The 21,170-nt window shown below is 45.0% G+C and overlaps 1 protein-coding gene across 2 annotated transcripts; it reads left to right on the top strand.

Moving 5' to 3' along the window:
- Positions 1-213: 213 nt before the first annotated feature.
- Positions 214-13,925, top strand: Drm (odd-skipped family member drumstick). 2 transcript variants are annotated; one of them, XR_013086709.1, is made up of 4 exons: positions 242-750; positions 4,862-5,434; positions 8,646-8,822; positions 9,147-13,925. XR_013086709.1 is itself a non-coding variant. In XM_076822854.1 (3 exons), the coding sequence occupies exons 2-3, from the start codon at positions 5,205-5,207 to the stop codon at positions 9,220-9,222; spliced, it is 306 nt and encodes a 101-aa protein (XP_076678969.1). In that variant the 5' UTR covers positions 214-750; positions 4,862-5,204; the 3' UTR covers positions 9,223-13,925. The 2 variants fall into 2 exon arrangements, 1 of the variants encoding a protein (XP_076678969.1); XM_076822854.1 differs by lacking the exon at positions 8,646-8,822 and having other exon boundaries at positions 214-750.
- The last annotated feature ends 7,245 nt before the right edge of the window (positions 13,926-21,170 follow it).

Raw genomic sequence — 21,170 nt, 5'->3', positions numbered from 1 at the left:
CGCGCTGCTATTCGGCGACTGGGCCAGACAAGGACGCGAGACGGGCCCAGGATAAGGAGCACATCCTCCTTTTCCTTCTTCCTCTTCTGCTCCCGTTCCACCTCCGCGGTTCTCGCCCGTGGCGCGCCTCTCTTCTGCTCCTTTTCAACCACCACCACCACCACCACCACCACCACCGTGCCGCACCGCGTCGCGCTCCGTTCAAGGAAGGAAGATCCTGGAGCGGTTTCTGTTAGAATCTAGAGAGAGAGCACACACGGACAAACGACAGCAACCGGGGTTGCGTCGGTGTGTCTGGGTTCGGTAGGGAGGTGTCTCCCGGTCCTCCAACCAGAAGAAGCGAGACGACGACGACGACGACGACGACGACGACGAAGGAGACCTTTGGCGGTTACACACCGCATCCTACCGTCTTCTGGTGTGCCTACCTATTCGGGCTACCAGCGAACCGAGCGGGCAAACGGAGCTTCAGTCGACGCCGCGCACCCAAACGGTCCAGACCTGTCAGCCCGGAAGACAGCATCCCGAGACACACGTACAACAGAGAATACCGATCCCACGAAACGAGTTCCAACGGGTTTTTCTTTGTACGCGGGCAATAAACGAGCGATTTCGGTTACGAGTTCGGGGAATTGCACGGTTCGATGTTAACGCGGCTGAACGTTTGTTACACGTTCAACGGAGGCGTCTGAAGTTGGAGCCACGACGCGAGGAGGGAACTACGGTGAAGCGCGGTGACTTCAACGACCGGTGAGTGCGAGTTTTATTCATTACATTTTTTCTTTTCAATTCGGAGTAGGAATTTCTTTTACCTCTGCTCGCCGCCGCTTGTCTTTTACGATCGTTGTGAGGAATTTAGGAGGATCACATTATTAGTTTTTGATTATTTCGTATCCCATGTTTCGAATTGAGTTTTCAAGTGTGTGTGTGTGTGTGTGTGTGTGTGTGTGTGTGTGGAGATTTTCTTGGGTGTCGTGGTTTATGTTTCTGATATTAGTTAGAGTATCATTGTTTTGATGTCGATGTCGAGTGAACAGAGAAAGTATGATCGGGATTGTGGTGGCTGGATGCTTCATGTTTCATTGTGCTCCGAATCGAGCGGGCGGGAAAAGGTGTGGTCCACATTCGTTGATTCCACGTGAGTCTTGATGGTGACTGGCCCAAAACCGGTAGCGCGCCAGAGGGCGGTACACGGTAGCTGGTTCGCTTTGATTGGCTACCGGACTACGCTCCAAAGTTTTGCTCGTCGGTAGCTTATTATGCAGTTCTTTTTCGCGTTTCAAGTACAGCATCTCCAGAAACCGCTGTCGAGTGAGCGCATGCATTGATTTATTTTAATTTAATTAGCTTCGTCAGATTTTGTAATTGGATATTAAGTAGGATAGACAAGCTAGGTATTAAGGGGGAAATGTAATTAAAACTTTTGGATGTTTAAGAGGAATTCAAATCACTTGATTTCTTCATTTCTTCCTTTTTCATTCACTTCTAATTCAGCTGGAAACTACAATTGTTATTTTTCATATTTTAAAAAGGAGTAATTCTTACTTGCTTTATAACAAACACTCACTCCTCAACTCCATCCACTGCCAATGAAATTCCTCCAAACCCAGCTCACCACTAAAAATTCACCATGTAACCAATCGGATGGAATTCAATACCTTGCACTCCCAAACAATCTCCCTCACCAGCTCCCCATCGGGAGCTACCATATTTCCCTTGAAATTTGCTACCAGGAATACATCACAACAGAAAAGCTACCCTTTCTTCTGATTGGGTACCAGGAAAATGTCCCACCAGGAGAGCTACCCTTCCCTAATTTCACCCTTTCGCAGTTTCCTAACTTAGACTTAATCCAAATTTAATTCTTCCAATCAAGTTTTTCAGTGGTCCCGCCATCGGTGGCTCTCATATCTCCCTTCCCATTGGCTACCAGGAAGTTGTCCCACCAGAAAAGCTACCCTTTCCTGATTCCACAACTTAGACCTACCCAAAGAGACCCAAATCCAATACTCCCAGTTCAAGTTCCTCGAGGTGCTCACCATCGAGGGTTCGCGTCTCCCTTCTCATTGAGCAGCGAGAAGGTGTCCTAAGAGATCCCTGCCCTTGCACATTCGACCGAATGCTATCCAGTAGCATAGCACCACGTCGATCCAGAGGAGGCGGGTGTGGTTCCGCTTGGTGGATTTCTGTGGAGGTTCAGTAGCGACTGGCCGAAAACCGGTAGTCAGCGGTAGGGCGGTTCACGGTAGCAGCTCCTCTTTGGTTGGCTACCGGCGAACGAACGAAGGCTACTGCTCCCTTCTTTATTCCTCCATACATACGAGAACGGGTGCACGCACGTCGAGCGGGCTTCTTGGTTGGCTCCACTCCGTCCTCCTTTGATTGGCTGCCTCTTCACCCGTGCCCTCCGTCCTTAGTCTTCTTTTGCTCGCGGGGGAGTAAGCGTAAGCGCGGTGGCTCCTTGTCTTTCCTCGCGTAAGCCCCAAACTGGTGGCAGGAGCGCGACTGCGTCCCTGTAGCTTCAGTCTTCTGAGGTTTTTATGATTGTGACGCAATGTTCACAGGTATTCTCGTGGTGTGGTTCTTTCTGGATGGGCTGAGAGTACTGCACCCTTAACGAGTTGCTGAGCATATGTTGCGTACATAGGTTGGGAGATTTGAATGTTAATGACGTTGAAGGGTTTGCAAATGAAGGCATAAAGTCCTGATAGTGGTGCACGATCATGTTGATGCAGTGACGCTTTGATTATAATAACTACTAATCGGATAAAAAAATAAACAGTCCGAGGATCTGGTGGTCTGAGACATCGGAATTTAATTCCATTAAATCCCCCTGAAGTTTCGAAGGTATTAATTTTAGAGTACTTTTCATTAATCGTAGTAAAAACAAATCCATTTAATTACCCGAGCATTTTAACTTTAGCTATCGATTCAGCCATCATCCCATTTTTATACACGACAGACTTGTAAGTTCCTGCACTCTTTGCTACTTAGGGGGCGACATTTTCCCCAAAAGTGTCGCGCAATCGATGCGAATGACGACGCAGGTTTTCACGAGGGATTCGAACGATAACTTTTAGTGGATCCCTTGCGGGGTCCTTTCTTTCGTCGGACGTGCCCGTATTCACGAGTGAACAGCATGTTAGTGTCACTGTTCTTGGAGCACGACAGCCTGATCGAATTGCAGGACGCGTGTCTAACAGGATTAAGAAATCCAATGTCCCGGTTTCTCGGCTTAATTCTAGCATTGTATTCCCGTCACAGCCTGCTAAACAACTCCATTACTCCTCACAATGCATCGAAATCGTATCTTATAACAGCGGCGTGGCTGCGGCTAGCGCCATCCTTGAAAAGATGCAACGCTGTTGCTGGCTTCGGAGCTCCGCTCGGCGTCTCGAATTTAGACACTTGAATGGCATTGAACACTCCACGTGTTACTTAACGCGTAATTCCTTTTTAATCAGATTCCAAGACACGCTCTTGTATTATTTTTCAAAGGTATCGTAGATTTCCTCCCGATAGATCCTCCTCTGATGAAACCGCAGCTTCGCATGGCCACACTATTTGCGTGGGTATACTCATTCGTAGATCCCTCTAACGTACTACGCGATCTTGACTGCGTGCTTTCACATACATTGCATTATCATACATTATCATACATTAGCTTTGACCTCTTGATCACGAACAGCCGTGTAGACGAACTTGCCAGTTGGCATACGATTTGCTGGTAATCTCTCGCGGTTACCTTCGAGGAGCGTGTACGTACAGTGACCGATACTTTTCTACGCGATCGAACTATGAGGCTTGAACAAATTCAAGGAATTCCCTTCTAATGAAATCTGCAGGTTTTAGGAGCCATGTAAACATTGAAAGTTTACTAGTATTCATCTACTACTCTACTAAGCCCTTCCTTCACCCAACTCCATTACTATTCCTCCACTTGTCGCTGAATGAAACAAGTGTGCGCAGCAACGAACACGTCAGGCTAAAGATAGGCCGCCAAGAATAGCACTCTGGTGTAGCCTCGAAAGCCACGAATCGCCGAAGCCTGCTCTTAAAGAGGCGAAGAGCAAAAAGTGAGCAGACTCGCGCGTAACACGCAGCTCCGATTAGGCCCCACCGCTGTTAGGTAACCTTACCAACCGGGATACGCCCAGCCACGCTTATTACTCATTCGGACACGCCACTTTATTCGAGCGTGCGCCGCGTTCTTACCTTGCGCTACCAGTAGCACCGGACGTGGCTCTTGCACAATGGCCGCGCCACACCGCGCGATTGGACCCCGGGGGCCTTTTTTATTGCTGCCTCTTCACTCCACGGGACCCCTCTTTTCGACTACTGTTCGAGCAATAAGCTTCTCCCTTGTATTACATTCACTTGCGCATCCTTGCTTTCCGCTGAATCGCATTTCCTCCGCAGCGTTGGTGGTTCCCTTTGGGCCTTCAGTTTCAGTCGTTGCGTTTGAAGTGGATTTAATTTTGTTTAAGTTCTAAGTAAAGTTGCAATGACTGACTATTCCACAGAGGAGCGAAGCTTATTTCTCAACTCCACTTTTGGATGTTACCAAATGTGGAGTTGACCTAACCTAGAATCTGAGTACCTGCGCCAAGTCCCACAGCGACAAAGAAAGGGGGCCGAAATCTTGCGAAACACCTCCTCCCGATTCCTCCCGCCAACAGTCGCAAGCAGTCAGCCACCTACCCATCGGAAACAACGCCCAAATAATTCAGTCCCCAGCCACACTGTGCGCGAGTGAATCCCAAAAAGAACGTGGCCCCGATAAAGCCGGCCCCACGTCCAAGATCCCCGAGTCGTCCCCGGGGATCGATCCGAGGAATCATTGCTCCTTTATTCCCCGCAGGTAGAGGCGAGGCAGAGACTCGGTCTTCCCGCGTGGAGGTACAGCCCGAGTGATCTCACTCCCAGAAGTCAACCTGGGACTAGGTTGCGCGGGAGGAGGCGAAGAGAAGACGAGAGAAGACGAAGAAGAAGCGACACGGGCGGCAAAAGAGAGGGACCGGAACGGTGTGCTCCCGTGAACGAGAGAAACGGCCTGCGGTCCAAGAAGCGCGACAAAGACGCCCATAGGCTGCAACCAGGTGGAGGGAGTGACTTTGAGGCGTTAGCAGGACCGCGAGAGAGGAGGTAGAGGGAAAGGAGACAGAGAGTCGACCCAAGAGAAGGAGCGGTGGGAATTTATAAGGATGTTCGCGATAATGCCGATGGAGACAGAGGGGCACGGCAGGGAGTTCGGCCGCCGGCAGAAGATGCGCGCCAAGTGCACGGTAGAGTTCGTCTGCAAGTACTGCCAGCGGCGCTTCACGAAGCCCTACAACCTCATGATCCACGAGCGCAGCCATAAGGACGACGTGACCTTCACCTGCGAGGTCTGCGGAAAGTCCTTCAAGCGGCAGGACAACCTCAAGCAGCACAGGTACCATTTTCTCATTATCCGGATAGATCTTGATCGTCATAGAACGGATTTGTTGTTCCTTGAGTTTTTTCCGTTTTTTTTTCGATGCCGTGCCTCTCCTAATTCGCCGCTCGTCGCCCGCGGGCAACCGGCCCCCAGGTCGATTCCCATGGCCAGACATTGATCGAGCTAGAGATCGCCCTCTTCTTCTTCCTCTTTCTTTGTTCCCTTTTTCTTCCATTCAATCATCCGCACCGAGTTAACAGTGCAGGCCCCCTCCGCCTCCCCGAGTCGCCGGACGTCCATTCGTTCGCGCTCGATACGTGGCGATGGTCGACGACACAAAGTTGCGCGAATTCCTCTGAAACGTCACACTGCGAACCTCCGTGGATGACAGCTCCGGCTGGGTTGCCATCCTCTTCGACGGATGATAGATCGTGGGTGCAACTTGGTGTGATCTCTGGCACGGTGTTAACGACAATGTCTGCGTGGAATCGATTTCGTGGCTGGGCCCCTTGGCCTCTTCGCTCGTTACCGTTTTGGGTGATACCGCGTCTGTGCTCCGCTCGTGGTCCGTCGCGGCTGCTCTTCGACGCGTTGTGAATTAACGATTGACAGGCGGTACCTTCACAGCTTCGGTCTCGATATTAATTAACGTTCCGTCGAACAGACGTTATTTGCACAAAACGGAAAGGAGGTAGTGGAAAACTTGAGTTTCTTGTGACGTCTTTGTTGGAAATTCTCGTCGTTGGCAGTTGTGGGATATCGTGTACCGTGATCGTGTGAATCGAAAGAAGAATTAATACAATTCTGATTCCCCGACTTCTTCCAATTTGTCCCCATTTCTTGAGTTTTTAATTTTATTAACACTTGTATAGTTTGTGAAATCGTTATACGTTTCAAATCTTAAGTGTAATTTCAATTAATACATACATTCCTATACAAATAATGTTTGCCATATTAATGGCTGCCACTGTTGCAAACTAAAGGAATCTGTAAACACATACGTCGAGCTTAATACCTTTCCCTTTCATAATGCAAGAACAGATAAGAAAAATCAGAAGCAGTCTTTCCAAGTGCAAGATGTAATTTAGAGACATTCCAAGTAAATGGCACTGCATGTTTCGTTTTTGCAGGGAAAGTGCTTTTGTTCCAAACGAATTTTCGTTCGATTCCAACCGAACTAGCCGCGAGCATTGTGCATTGACCGTAGCAGCCATGAGCATAGGGACCACTTCGAAAACCGGTCGGGTCACCGCCACGACCTTTTGCAACATGAAAAAGAATAATCCAGCGAAGACAGTACTTCATTTAGTGACTCATCCAGCGGCATGATTTCCACCGACGATTCGTCAATCCTTCGTTCACGACCGCGACGGAACCACGAGACCCCTCGGCGCGTAACCAAACATAATTCTCGGCGATCGGAGCGCAGACGCTGTCAGTGAGAATCGATTCTTCGATCGAAGACGCGCCGCGATCAAGGGGAAAATAAAATTCACTTTATCTGAATTCGACCGGTTTTATTGGCGACGCGACGCACGTTCCATGCAGAAAAGAAATTACCGCTGAGTTGTTTCTATTGGGCAGTGTTATTTCAACGCTTAGAGATCCTTAAATGCACCGTAGTTTTTGTAGTTTTCTTTTAGTCACGTGAGAAATGAAAATATTTTCAAAGTGATAATAATACACGTTACTTTTTATTAGAAAAGATTCCAATGGAGGATTTGAAAATTTGCAACTTTAGAAGGGTGGGAGTTTAGATTCCATTCTGAATGGTTTATAATTGGAATTATAAATGTGTTGCAATTCTAATTGGTGTTACGTATTTGTGCATTTAAGGATTGTAAGTGGACGTTACAATTTCTAATTGGACATTTTGGTCAATGGACTTTACAGTGGATCGCAAGAAATTTTTTGACGAACGGTGCTACTTTTTGAATAATTTGAAGCGATGTGTCTCTTGGTTTCTATTGGAAATTTCAGGAATTCTGTTGTAAATAGTAAAGTCTCTGAATTGAAAAGCGAAAGTCGCGTTGAAGTCGAACAGACACTCTTTCGCGAGCCGTCGGTCGTCGACGATCTGCGATCGAACGAAAGACAGCTCGTGGAACGGTGATTAAACGTAAAATATTATTCGTCACTGTATCGCGTAGACAATGAATTATTGTTGCGCGTGCAAATTTTTATGTCGATATTTCTGGGAGCAGTAACTTTTCTCTCTTCAGTATTCAGCTGATTTATGGACGAATTTATTTGACAATTCGTTCAAGATTTTCTGGAGGCACGGAATATTCACTTTACGCACTGCTTCAGTTTTTGTTGAATCTCCAATAGCCTCGAACCAAAACGTGAAAATGTCTTGACATCTTCTCTTTTTATTTGTAGTATTTTGCTACATCGATTAACTTTTTCAAACGCAGTCAGCATCCAGAATAACATATTATTCCTATCGCAAATTCTGAAGTTTAACTCTAACATCGCCATAATATTAAAACTATTAAAAAACCTTAGGACCAAACTAATTTCATTTCCAATTAACTCCCAATTTAACTTCACAAACCATACGACATACTTTAATATGGAAACCATACATACAACCAAAGCATACAAAAAGAAACAATCATAGACTGCATAAAAGCATCGGTAAACATCCACCACTCCACAAAATCAAATGAAAGAGTTGAGTTTCCTAAAAAAAAAAAGTTACTGTACCCAAAATAAATCTCACCGTCACTTCGCTAAACCTAAATTCACTGACGAAAGCCAAAGATCAGAATTCAGTTGCCTGTGACGTAAGCAGTAGCACAGTACCTACTCACCCAAGTCTATCGACCGCGCGAAAACTGAAAAGAAAGATAACACCGACGTAACATCTTCATACGAAGAAGGTCACGAGTACCGTTGACCTTTTTTCGTCAGCATTGGCGGAGGAGCGAAAAAGGGGGAGATAAAGGGTTGGGGGATGGGGGAGCCGCAAAACTTCGCGCCCCTTCGTCCCCCTGCGTGGCACTTTGAAGATCGTCTTGACCCATAAATCAGCCTGAAATAATGCTGCCTCCGCGTGGAACGTGCTAGCTCGAACGCGCAGGCGCGCGCGCGCTTGAACGCGGCCCGAACGAACGAGCGAGCGAGCGAGCGGGCGAGCGATAAAATAAATCTTCGATACTGGTGGATACTAATGGATACCTTGTATGTAACGGCGGTGGTCTTGTTTTCTGTTCTGTTGTAGATGTGGGTGGCGGTGAGCGGGAGCTCTGAATCTCCTGCGCCTTGACATACACACACAAAATGTACACGCAACATCAACATCATCAACAACAAAAAAATTACAACATCAACAACAGTCTATAACAACAGAAATTTACAATCACGTATCTTCTATCAGTTCCATTATTTTTCTTCAATGGTATTTTTTTTTTTTACGCCGCGATTTCTCCCGCCACCACGAAAAGAAAGAAAGAAAGAAAGAGATACGCCCAGCATGCCGAAAACTCTGCTACTACCATCTTCTTCTATCACTCATTACTCTGCTATGATCTACGATCACGTCTGCCGCCTTCTATCTTCTACTGACGCACTAACCGCGCACGAATAATGGCCATCTCGCACTCGCGAAACCGGTGGAATTTTCATTTGCTAAACAGGAAGGGAAAGAATGTGAGAGAGGAAACAGAGAGTTCCCTTGAAGAGCACTCTCCTCATCTTCCGATTTCGACCATCTTTGTTCCAGGAGCATACACTCTGTTCCCTACAAGGGCTCCAACGGCTACTCGAATGGCTATTCGAATGGCTACTGTAGGTACTAGAAGCCACCCGGCCGACTAATATCCTAAAAATCCCTGTAGACGCGCGTTTCTCTTTTTCTGATTAGGCTGTCTTCTGATCGCGCTAGTGTCCACGGTGCTCCTTGGAATTTCCACGGGGATAAAGCAGCTCCCGATTACGTCACAGACACGTGCACGCAAACGAGGCGTTTCGACTACGTTATTCTATCCACGACTCAAACTGACATTGAGTAACGAAGATTAGAAATATTTGTTTGATTCGTAGAATTTAGTTTTGGGAGACGTTTCAGCGTGTGGTGTCTGTGAATTCACAGCTGACAAAGACACTTTTTTAAAGTGGCTGCCATTTTCCAAGAAATTGAGAAAATTTCCTTCTCAAGGAAAGAAACCTGTCGCTTTGTGTAGAATAGTAAAAATGGGGAAATTGAACGTCGTGGTGGGAGTCTGGCTTATCCACGCGATGTCTCCTCAATTTCTTGAAATAATAATGGAAAGGTAGAAACTTAAGTAGCGTCTTTTGAGCAATGTCTGTAAGCGAGCGATATCTTTATCCCAGTGGAGGAACATATGAAATCGTTGAAGCTATCACAAGCAGTCCAATGATATCACAGATATCCATTTATGCTCCTACAAAAAATAAACTGAATCTGCACCACGAGTCTAAGAGAAATGCCGACAAAAATATTCTGCCCCTTAAGCTATAAATCGTGATTTCCAATGTCACTAAAGATTGCAAAAAATTCAGGGACAAACAAAATACCAGTATCGTTGAACAGAAAAAGCTTGCAAAGACAGCTGCAACGATAGCAACAAGAAAATCCACGTGGAAATTCCAAGATCTCGATGCCATCGCGCGCCCATCCTTCCCGATGTCCGTCTGTCGGTTCTCCGAGTCGGTCGATCGGCTAGCGGTCCGGGTCGCAAGGGAAAAGACTTTCCACGGATTCTGAGTCGCCTCCTCGCCTATGAACCTCGCTTCTCGCTCCTCCATCCCGCTTGTTCGTGTTCACTTCGCTTCTGCCATCTTCCTGTATTCCGTGCCTAGACACCTAGACGTTAGCCACATCAAGTCGACGAGACTTCCCGTCGCGACAATGATATCGAGAGACAGATACAAAAAATGGAGAATCGCGTGAATGGTGCAGCGAACGTTGAACGCGTCGGCCTGCTTCTGGAGCACCGAGGCTGCTGAGGAAGATGAAACTGGATGGGGCAGGGGCTACGAGCGCGACGCGTGATCCGCTGCTGATCAGCGTCCCGCTTTTGCCAAGTCCTTAACGAGCTGGTCAAGGATTTCTTAATTAAAATTCCGCAACGGTCCGAAGGACACGCGGCGTCTGGTGTAGTCGCGAGGGAAAAAGTAGAAACTGGCTGCACGAGGAATCCGGCTGTCGTCGGTGGTTTCAATCGAGTTGCATAAGACTGTGGAAAAGTCGCGTCACTAAATCGGGCCTCGTTATCAGCAGTACGGCTCGAGAACGCAATGTATCCAGCCGGTCTCCGTTATCTCCACAAATCAACTCGTGGTTCCTGCTTTCTCCAGCGGCGTGGCGACTGCAACAACTCAATCGTGGAAAGCAGAGTCGACGTAGACGCGATTCAGCCTGAACGTCCATGGGAACAGAGCAATCGGGCCAAGGTCAGGGGAAGAGGATTACACGCTGGACGCGATTTGCTGCTAGTGACATATTTCACTCAGAACCGGGAGGAAAGCTATAAACCTACTTGCAACAGGAATCTGGGCCCATGAGTCCCAAAAAGTTCTCCGAAACCTAATCAGAAGATCAGACCTGAGAATTAATCAGAGAAAACCTGAGTAAATCAAGATATCAAACTGCCGCTAATGAACCCCTTAGGAAGGGATCCAATTTCGATATCAAAAAGGAACCCGACGGCTGCCGATTAGGTTCCCCGGAAGCGTCTGATTGCTATTCACAGATCAGCCAGCTGAGAGAAAGGAAAGGAGCCCGTGTCAACGCGGTTACGCGATTACCTCGGGGCTCAGAGTCCCAAAATTGAGCAGCGCGTAATAACCCGCATCAGATACGCCGCTGAGGACCCGATGCTACCGTGGGACCACGCCCAAGGCCCCAAGCGACGTCTCTTTGGGCCCCGGCGGGGCCCGTTCCCACTAGGAGCCCTCGATTCGCCCCGTTCCACGGGGAATCGGTGGAAAACGGCCGGCCGTAGTGCGACGACGAATCGGAGCCGTGGGGAAGCAAGATCTTCGGCGAGACGCGACCAGACGACCTTGGAAACGTGGAACAAGGCGGGCCCGCTGACGCAAATACCAGTCAGCTGAGATCGGTTTCCAGTGGATGAACCGTCGGTTCCGAGTGTCCCCTCGATCTCGCGCGGAGACACGGGCTCGTTCGATCAGAACGGCATGATCGATCGGTTCCATACGTTTCCCAGCTATATCCGTAGGTGTGACCGTCTCCTTCCTTCGTCCCCCGCCACCCTCCGGAGGTTCCGCCACGGCCTGGACACCGCCGTGGAAAAGTTCGCCCGAGGACACCAGGAGCAGCAGCGACGCAGCGAACATTTTCACCGCCAGAGATGGGTAATCCTTGATTCCGATTCCTTTCGTCGACATTGATCTGGGATTCGGCAAAGAGGTCTTCGAAAGGAACTGCGCGAAGACAACGATTTGGCTGAAATTTTCTTAGACACTGTGGTATTGGATGTATTATTGTATTTAGTGCATGGTATCACTGGAAAGTTTAGGGTTAACGTCAAACAATTCATCATCGATGGCGAGTTAAAACGAGGATTATTAGATCGATCGAAGTTAGCGGTAAAGCTATAAAAATGTCTGATATTGGCAACGCTATCGCCGATCGATTAAGTAATTTGCATTATTAGTCATCATCGAGGATCTTCGACATACTATGTCTTCCAAGATTAATTTCTAGTGCTACCAAACACTTTGCTAATTCATTTATCCTGTGTATACGTAAAAACGATTAAAAAATCGCTCACAAGAGCTGTGTGCGAAAGAGGGGCCTTCAATTTGGTTAAAATTTTGCACGTTATTAGTCCATGCGAAGTATAATGACACGCACAGGTTGCGCTCAATGTTTGGTAAGAGAAATTCAGTACAAATTTTCGGCCTTTCAAACCTTGTATGAGTCTATGCGCGAGGACCAGGTCGGTGTACGTAATTAATCATAGAAGTAATTAGAAACTAGGAAAAGTATATACGTATGACTGGAATTACTGCATAGATTACAGAAGAGCTGTAACTTGTTTACGTCTGCATATATCGAGGTTCTGGAAAAGGTGGAACTTTGAATTCGATTTTCTCGCACATCTTTTAGCACTGCTGCCTGTGCGTTTGGTACGTTATTATACATGCTGCGCGCTAACTGTATGCAAAATTTCAATGAAATCGGTGATCCAAAGCCTCGTGCACTCCCCTTGTCAGTAGATGTTGCAGAAATTGCTTGTGAACTTTCATTTCGATGAATCGAATATTAATGTGTCAGAGAAGTAGCATATTTTTAATGAGAAATTTGACGAATCGGTGAATCTGATGTTTTCATTTAGCTATTGCGATAAAATTCGCAAAATTCTATAAATATTCAAGCTTTTCTATATCAATACTGCTTCAATAACTTGAGAAGCAATTCTTGCAACATTATTTATCTATTTAACATTCGCCAGGCACCCTGCTGTTTCCTGCGAACGAAAGAGTCAAAACTCACCGCTCAACAGTCGAAACAACTATTTTTCTTTCCGCCACCGAAGCATTCGATCAAATCGCGAATTCGAATTTCATGATTACAGTAATTCTGTAAAAAAAAAGTACGTGTCAGGTTGCGTTAAATTTTATACACATAGCAGCACCGTCGCTTCGAGCTGTACATCCTTTTTCGTTTTCTCTATTTAAGAGCGCGTGCGATCGTGTGTCGAGTAAATTCGCGAGGCTAGTTTTATAGTCTCATCGCCATAAATTAAACGGCACTAATTAAGCACAGCGTGGCTGAGAAGAAAGAATAATTGTTTCGGACGACTGGACTTTTCGCGAGCTGCGGCGCCTCGAGGTCGCTCGAGATCGGCCAGTCAGCTGTGGAACGACGAAAGTCCGCGCGCATCGCGATCTTCTTTTCTCTCGCACGTTCCTCCGCGAAAGCAGAAAATTTCCCCGACTAATGGACAGGAAAGGGGAAGTGGAGAGCTCTACAGTCGCGCTTTGTACATAGCTTAAATTACCTATCGCTGCGTCTCCCTTTTCTAATATTATTGCGGGCAACGCGATTATCGCGAACGTATTATTATTATTATTATTATTATTAATATTATTAATTATTTTATGAACGTTATCGAAAAATAGTCCTTAGTCACTGTGCATCGTAGCCATCGATAGGCCTCTCGATTCGTAGAAATGTATCTCGTTTTTACCGATTAATAGGAGTGATAATAATGTTATTATTTTATTATTATTATTATTATTATATGTTATATTATATTATATTATAATTACCATAATTATATTATATTTGTATCTACGCCTGTATCGCTAGCTTTACAATGAACCGAGGCGCACGGTCAGCCCCGGTGAGAATGAGAGATTTTGTTGCTTTCCTCTCGAAGAGAGATAAGACGACGTATGTGTGACACCTCTCCCGTGTGCTTTCGGGGAATCGCAATGTACTTTCCGTTGGGGACGAACCCACCCTACCGCGGCCTACCAATAAATTTTGCCAAGTCGTAAAACTCCATGCTTTGCTCGTCTTTTTTTTGTTCCTCTTCGTCCCCCCTCTCCCCCTCGCCACGTCCACCGTTCCACTATTGCCACCCTGTCCACCTGACCCTACCGAAGAACGGGGCAGATTTTCACGAAATCCCGCGCGATTTGGGCCCGTTGCCAGATTCCTCTTTATCTTTTTCGTTTCGTTGCACGGACCGACGAAAGTTATCGGGTGACCGTGTTCTGCGCCGATGGCTCTCTTCTCTCCTTCGAGACGGTTGATCTATTGTCCGTTTAATTGAATTATTTTAATGGGCCGCTCGAGGGCCTTCTGACTACGGGCCCCGTCGCAGGCGGTCCAGTATCGCGCCCCCTTCTTCTTCCTCTGCTTGTCCTTTCCCGTTTAGATTTACGGTAGAACGCTGTTTATCGGGACGAAAGTTTGCTGAGCGTTCGATTTACGGAACCTGCGGGTTCGTTCTTGTTGCTGGGGGTATCGTTGAGCTTGAGGTACGGTAGGAGTAGTTTGGCGAAATGAATAGTTAAGTAAAAAGGAGGAGGTGGATTATAATTTTAAAAAATTTCGAAATTATTGCTAACTCAAATAAATATTATAAATTATATAGTTACAGGAGAAGTTAGTCGGTTGTGGGGCCCAAAAAATCTGAATGAAAGTTTGTGCAACAGAAGTAAAATTGGGAAGACGAATAATTAATCGAAGAAGAAAAGCTCTAGTACTGAAAAAACAACTTTAACGTGGGTCAACTTTCGCGACAAATAGCTTTAATTTATTTGACGCTTTCAAACATATATTTTTAACTCACTAATGAGTCACAATGAAAAAAGAGCAGTAGAAAACTGAAAAATGAGTTGGATCGGTAGAAGTTAATTTTTGTACCGGCATAGTGGTTATTCCCTTTAAGCGGGAACGTGGGGCCATTTGAAAGGGTTTTTGGTGGTAGATTCGAGACGGTGGTATATTTAAAACGAGTTTCTGATGAGTTGTACCTGCACACCACTTTAAAATGGTCGTCACGCAAATCGTAACGAGCCGGAGCGCGAGGGAAGCCGGAATGGAGAAGGATAAGGAGAATATTCGTGATCGGGTCAGGCCTCCCGCAGGCGTGAAATAGCCGAGTGTTTGCACGAAATTATCATTCCTGTCACAATACGTCGTCCACGGGGGAACGGTAGATCTTGACTCAATTAGCTTTACCGGATTCGAGAAAGAGAGAAGACGTATCGCTCCGACCGGAAGACGTTAAGAGAAAAGGAATCGGCAAACATTGAATTAGGAACGCCACGTTCAAAACGCTTTAAATGCCCGTCTTCTTGGTATGTACACACGCGTTGGTTCAAAGTTCTCTTAAGAGTACAACGATATTTTATTTCGATTCTAGTGGCGTCTTCGGTATTTCGTATTGTTTGCGTTTTTGCGTGAACGTGAACCAAAATGGCTGGTGGGATACAGCCTTTGGAGGTAAAGGACTTTTGGATAAACAAAGGTAAGGAACTTTTGCATTTTTGGATAGATCTGTGATTAAAAACTAGTTAGTCCTGTTACGGATACAAAATTCCCTTTTTAAGATGAGACACTCAGTCTGCAAAGAAACTTACCTAATCTAATTACTATTTACTGACATTTTTCTTCCCTTCTGTGTGCTCTTCTAAATAGCTAACTTTGCACTTCTGACTACTAAACGTCTTGTAGAAACCTGTCGCTCCGGCTGCTGGGCCTAGGTTACCTTATACATATAATTAATAAAAATCTTACCTATAATCTTCTAGTTACCACGTATTCCTCGTATTTACTCTACGGTTAAAGATACCTCCAACGCTTTCCAACCAATCGTTCGAATTGTGTCGCAATTTGCACGATAAATGGAAGAATTGGTGCAGCAGGAAACGAAGAAGATGAAAGTATATTTTTACAAAAGGCAAGCACAGCGATCACAGGGGAAGTGACATAAGATTCAGATCGGGCAGTCTTAAAGGATGAAATATGCGCGGTGCGTCCGTCGCTTTCACTGACCGACCAATTGGCGATTTTTCGGCCGCTCGCGAATCGTGCAGAATTTTGCAATTGTGCAAGAAGCTTTAAGCCGCCAGAAGTGCACGGCACGGGCGAACAAGATTGCGGACGCTGTATCCTGTTGGCTTTATGCTTCTGCTGGAAGCTGCTCTCACCTCCTGGGGCAAAAGTCGTGAGCTGAATGTCACGGTGATTGAATACGAGCCGTTGATGTGCTTTCCTCAAATGAGCCGGCTGCTCCTCCTCCTTCGCCTGGCCGATGATGTCTTTCCTGGATTTATAAATATTTCCAGTGCACATAACCGACATCTTCGCCCGTGCCCACGGTAATAACCTGGCTCTGAATAATTTATTAGTCGAAAGATAACTGCTAAGTATCCCCGGAGCTCGGGCGTGCTTTACGAGCACTTTACGCGCACTTGGTTGTTTTGCTTTGCAGCCGGTAGTGCCCACTGTGCGCAGGATAAATACTTGGCACGTTCGTTTGTGGGGGATTGAATAAAGCGTTAAATGTTTTAACAATAGAAGGGACATGTTCTCAGGGGCGGATTTGGAGACTTGGCGACCCTAGGCCTGTGTCATGAAATATTTTAATTTAAAAGAGTTGAGGTAATTTTAAAATTAATTCAATATGAAAAAGAAAGGGAATTGTTTTTAAATTTGTCTCGAGCCTTTGTGTTATGTGTAAAGATCACTCAGTCAAAATAGGTAGTAAAAATAGAAACATTTCGCTACCTTTTTCACATTCTTTTGCCCCAAATTTGCCGCCGTAGCCTAGTTAGCCTATATACAAACTCGCCCCTGTATCTTCTACATCGCAGGCGTAGTTATTAAAATTGACAGCTTTGAGTATCATGTACTGCGCGAAGTGTGCCCAAGTTTCTGCGATTCTAATCGATATTGTACCCAGAAATATGAATAATAGTTATAAATTCAAGATTAAACTACCATACAAACAAATATCTTTGTTGCAGAAGCACATCGTCGTACTTTTAAGGCTTGAAGCGTTCAGATATAAAATAAAACTGTTCACAAGTTACACAGTGACATCCAGTGTGGGCCTCTGATGAAATGGGCCCCTTAAACACTGTAATTACTAAAATATATATATTTATTTCAGAAAAATTTTAATTCTCCTTTTTTTGCACCTCTATATGTTTTGAAAATTGTAGTTGCGGGTGGGCCCCTTAGTCTCCTAGCAACCAATATTTTTAGTAACTTCCTTGTGGCTGAATATCGACACCGTGGCGAGCGTGTTAATCCATCATTAATCAATCGATACTTTACCCATAAGGGATTGAAGCTTGATGCGCCGATGTCGCAGCGGTAACACGCATAGAAACGCGTCTTAACGTCGCATTAGCTTCCCCTTAATCTCGAACGATTTGGCACGGCCGCTAATTCGACTCGTAAACTCCGGCACGGCCACGAAAGCGTTTCCACATACTTAAGAAGAAGTTATGGGCATGCGCGGGGCAGCATGGTAGCGGGCAGAAGCTTCCCATGGAACTCTCACCTCCGCGGGCGGAAAGTGAACTTCGCGGCGCGGCGTTGCGGCAGCCGTGCAGCCGACGTGGCCGCGATCCGTTTTGGGGGGAAAGGTCGGCGAAAAACGACACTGCGATCGCTACTATAATAGCGCCAATGCCACGGGCCGCTTTCACTCCCGCAAGAAACGCAGCTTCTTCAGACGCGGAAACATGGACGCCTCTGACCTTGCGTCTGCGAGCTACAAACGGGGTTCACCGTTAAGGCCACCGATTCCCTTGGCTGTCCTGGATTTCGAGCATCGTTCCTCGCTGGCAGCATTGATCTTGGTCGCTTCAACTACTCGCGTGGTAAACGGCCTTTTCACACGCGACACTTTTGTCGCTCGTCACAGCAATTTTCAAGATATTTACGTACCAACCGTCTGTTTTTAGTTTTGTTAGATTGGCGGTAGCTCTGCGGGAAGAGCACGTCTGAAATATTATTTCAGGCATTGAGAGCAACAACGGATTAGCCCACATTGAAAGAAATTTTTTTTTCCTATTTTATACGATTAGCAGAGTCTATTGCAATACATTATTGCTACTAACTCAATTTCGCAAAAAATGTGGGTTAGTCCGTTTTTGATCTCAATGCCTCATATATAAACCATGGCAGTGTTTCAAATGAAAGACGAAATCCCACATTTAGTTATCAATAATGATTCACGTGAGGTGACGCAAATTATCATTACGCAATTCCGATTTGCAGATTTTATTAATAAGTGTTTACACAGTTCTGACAATTGCATTGAAAATATAGACACAACAACGCGTAGAATTCCGTTTTGTCATTTCGAGGTCGGTGAACTTTCGCCGTTACCCTTTCACACGTTGCTCAACCGATTTCCACCGATCAGATGAGACGGGGCTGCGCTCAGTGGGAAATCGGTGATCGATGGCAATAAAATAAACGCTACGTGCCGGCGATATTAATAAAATACAGTAGGTCGCTGGTGCACGCAACCCGCGGCTACTCGTGTAACGCGCGGTTATTAAATATAAACAAGCAGACAGCGGAGCGTCAATACATTGCGAAGGGATCAGGGAAGAAAGACAGGTTACGTGAGAAAGCGAACGTCGTTTTGTAGTAGCAAAAGGTGAACGCTTAACTGCTCTAAAGGTTATTACCGTGGTATCATCGCTGCGTCAAAGAGGGAACGTAGTTAAAGCCGCACTCCCACTTGCGCAACGCGCTGTAAGGGGATAGACTTGATTCCGTAGGTAAGAAGATACCAAAAATTTTCCGAGCACACTGAAATTTTAATAGTTAAAGCCACGATGATTAATCAGATGCGTCGAATGCATCGCGTTTACTTTTACACTCATCACCTCGTAATATATCAGCTGGACTTGATTAGAAAGCCATGAGGCTCCATTCGTATCGTAGTCTCATCTTGTGAAATAAATAAGTATCTGTTTGAGTTAAAAAATTATTCGCTCTTTTAATTGTAAAATTACAAAATTTTAAGTATCGAGACACCTTTTTGAGTCTCGCTGCGTTCAAGAACTATTTTCTAATACTTCAAGTGGGTTTTTTGCCATACACTTCACTCGTGGAAACGTGGCTTAACGCGCGAAACGAAAATGGACGAAATCGAGCCGAGCGAAAATTAATGTTACTTTCTATTTGTATCGAAGAACACGCGGGATGCGAGCAATCGTATTACGTGTTCGAGATACCATCGAATTGAAAAGCGTTCCTCGTAATTATAGGGACGATATAATCATTTCTCACCGTGCTTATCGGGTATTTCATTAATTAGTCGCGCAGATAATTGCTTTATTAATCCCAGCGCGTAGATTTTCGTGGATAACCGCGAATTGTGGGAACGTGTAAAGCGAGTGGGTAATTGATTACATCGGCTGGGCGTGAATTATTCACGCCTGGTTCGATTAAGCTAAACGTGATTGCCTGAATTATTGCTTGGGAGCGGAAAATGTTTAATGTCCCGTCAATGGATTACAACGTTGGCTCTGTGATCGTGTTACGAATTGTTTTTAAATATTTGGGGCTAACTAAGCTAAATATTTTTCTTTTCGTGAAAAATGGAGCAAAGCTCTATTTGTATAAAAAAATCAATAAATAGAGTTTATTAAAAATACATATACTTGAATTTATCTTTGTTTTTTTTATGAAAATTTGATATTTGTACACTTTGAAAATGAGTATTGTTATTGCTGCTCAGAGTATTATGATATTTCATCCGAAATATCATAATACTCTGAGCAGCAATAATTTAGGTGAAAAGATATAGAGGAATGTTACTCCCTCGTCATCAAGAAGGAAGATCAAGCGACTCCGGAGGAATCTAGTTATAATGACTGCATATAATATCTCTAACTGCTTCCACATATCTGTCCAGTCTGCTTCGTGATAAATAACCCTAGCCTGTAATTTGTAATTTCTAACGAGTAACAGATAAGTAATAGACACGAAGCTACGTTCCAAGCTTCGTGGTAACGGAAGTCAACACGTCACCCACAATTAACAGCCTTCGAGTAAACTATGAATAAATTCTACTTCATTTCACGTGCACGTAACACCAGCAATTACGTTCACCCTCCTGGGTTAGGTAAGAAAATTTGGAATCAAAGAAAACTAATAATTAGAATCTTCAAATAAAAATGGGAATCAGCTATCCTTTGAATAAAACGCAATTATTAATTTTACTACAACAAGGTATAAGAATCATTAAAACTGCACGAACGGAAATAAAATTATTAACTTTGCAATGGACGTCTCCAGCAAGGATTTTCCTCTCACAGCCGATGGTGCAACGAACTTCGATTTTCAGCTTCTGCCGGGATGCGCATAACTTTTGAATCGCGATGATATTCAAGGGGGAATGAAAGAAAAATCCAAATAGGATTATAGAAGGGGAGAGGAAAGAGAGAGGCAACCGTGGGTGTGGATACCATCTTAAATAGTGCCAGGAGGCAAAGTATAATGCTTAAAGGTTACTACCGCATCATCGTCACGTCAAACTAACAGGGAGATTAATACCCCATAGTTGAGCGCTAGTTGCGTTTGCCGTTACATCCCGGGTGTTATTAATAATCACCTATAAAGTGAATGCTGTTATTGATGGTCCTGGTAATAATAATAATGCAGCACACGACACACGATCAATTACCAATTACAATTATAATCGCGCCAACTTGAACTGCCCTAGTACAAATAATAGTAAGATTATCTGGGGTTAATATTCTAAACTGTGAGAGTGAGCAGAAAAGTAACGAGGACTAATAGTTGGAGAGTGTTACGCAATTGTAGGGGTTGTTAGTGCTAAACGCGATTAGATTGCAGAATGGAATATAATTATGGAAAGGAATAATTGTCGTCTCGGTGTATCGATTTGATCGATGGTTCACTTCTATAATATCGATCATGGTAAGGGGCTATTAATATTCTCGAATGGACGCTATTAACGACAAAATCACTTAACATGAAATAGATATATGATTCAACGTGTTTAGCAATGGGATAGTTGCGATTCGGAGGAACAGATCGTAAGTGATTGAACGTTTCTCTGGTAAAGTTCTTGTAATTAATGAATATCTTGGAGGTTTTCAGGTTTTCAGGGTGCAACCTGGTGCAAGTAACAGAAGTTATGATAAAAATGCTGCAAATCATGGCAGACACTTTGAAAACCTTTGGATTACACAATATTTTGAAATATTGGAAAAAAGATTTATAAATTAAATATAAATGTTA

The sequence above is a fragment of the Andrena cerasifolii genome, chromosome 11, assembly GCF_050908995.1.
Source record: "Andrena cerasifolii isolate SP2316 chromosome 11, iyAndCera1_principal, whole genome shotgun sequence".
Classification (NCBI taxonomy): Eukaryota; Metazoa; Arthropoda; class Insecta; order Hymenoptera; family Andrenidae; genus Andrena; species Andrena cerasifolii.
Note: the sequence above shows the minus strand (reverse complement) of the source record. Positions and strands in the feature narration are given on the sequence as shown.

What these genes read in the sequence shown, in the direction of transcription:
- Drm (XM_076822854.1), top strand. Translation starts at nt 5,205, where the DNA reads ATGTTCGCGATAATGCCGATGGAGACAGAGGGGCACGGCAGGGAGTTC. An exon ending in GACAACCTCAAGCAGCACAG is followed by an intron (nt 5,435 to 9,146) that starts GTACCATTTTCT and finishes TCTTTGTTCCAG; the next exon opens with GAGCATACACTCTGTTCCCT.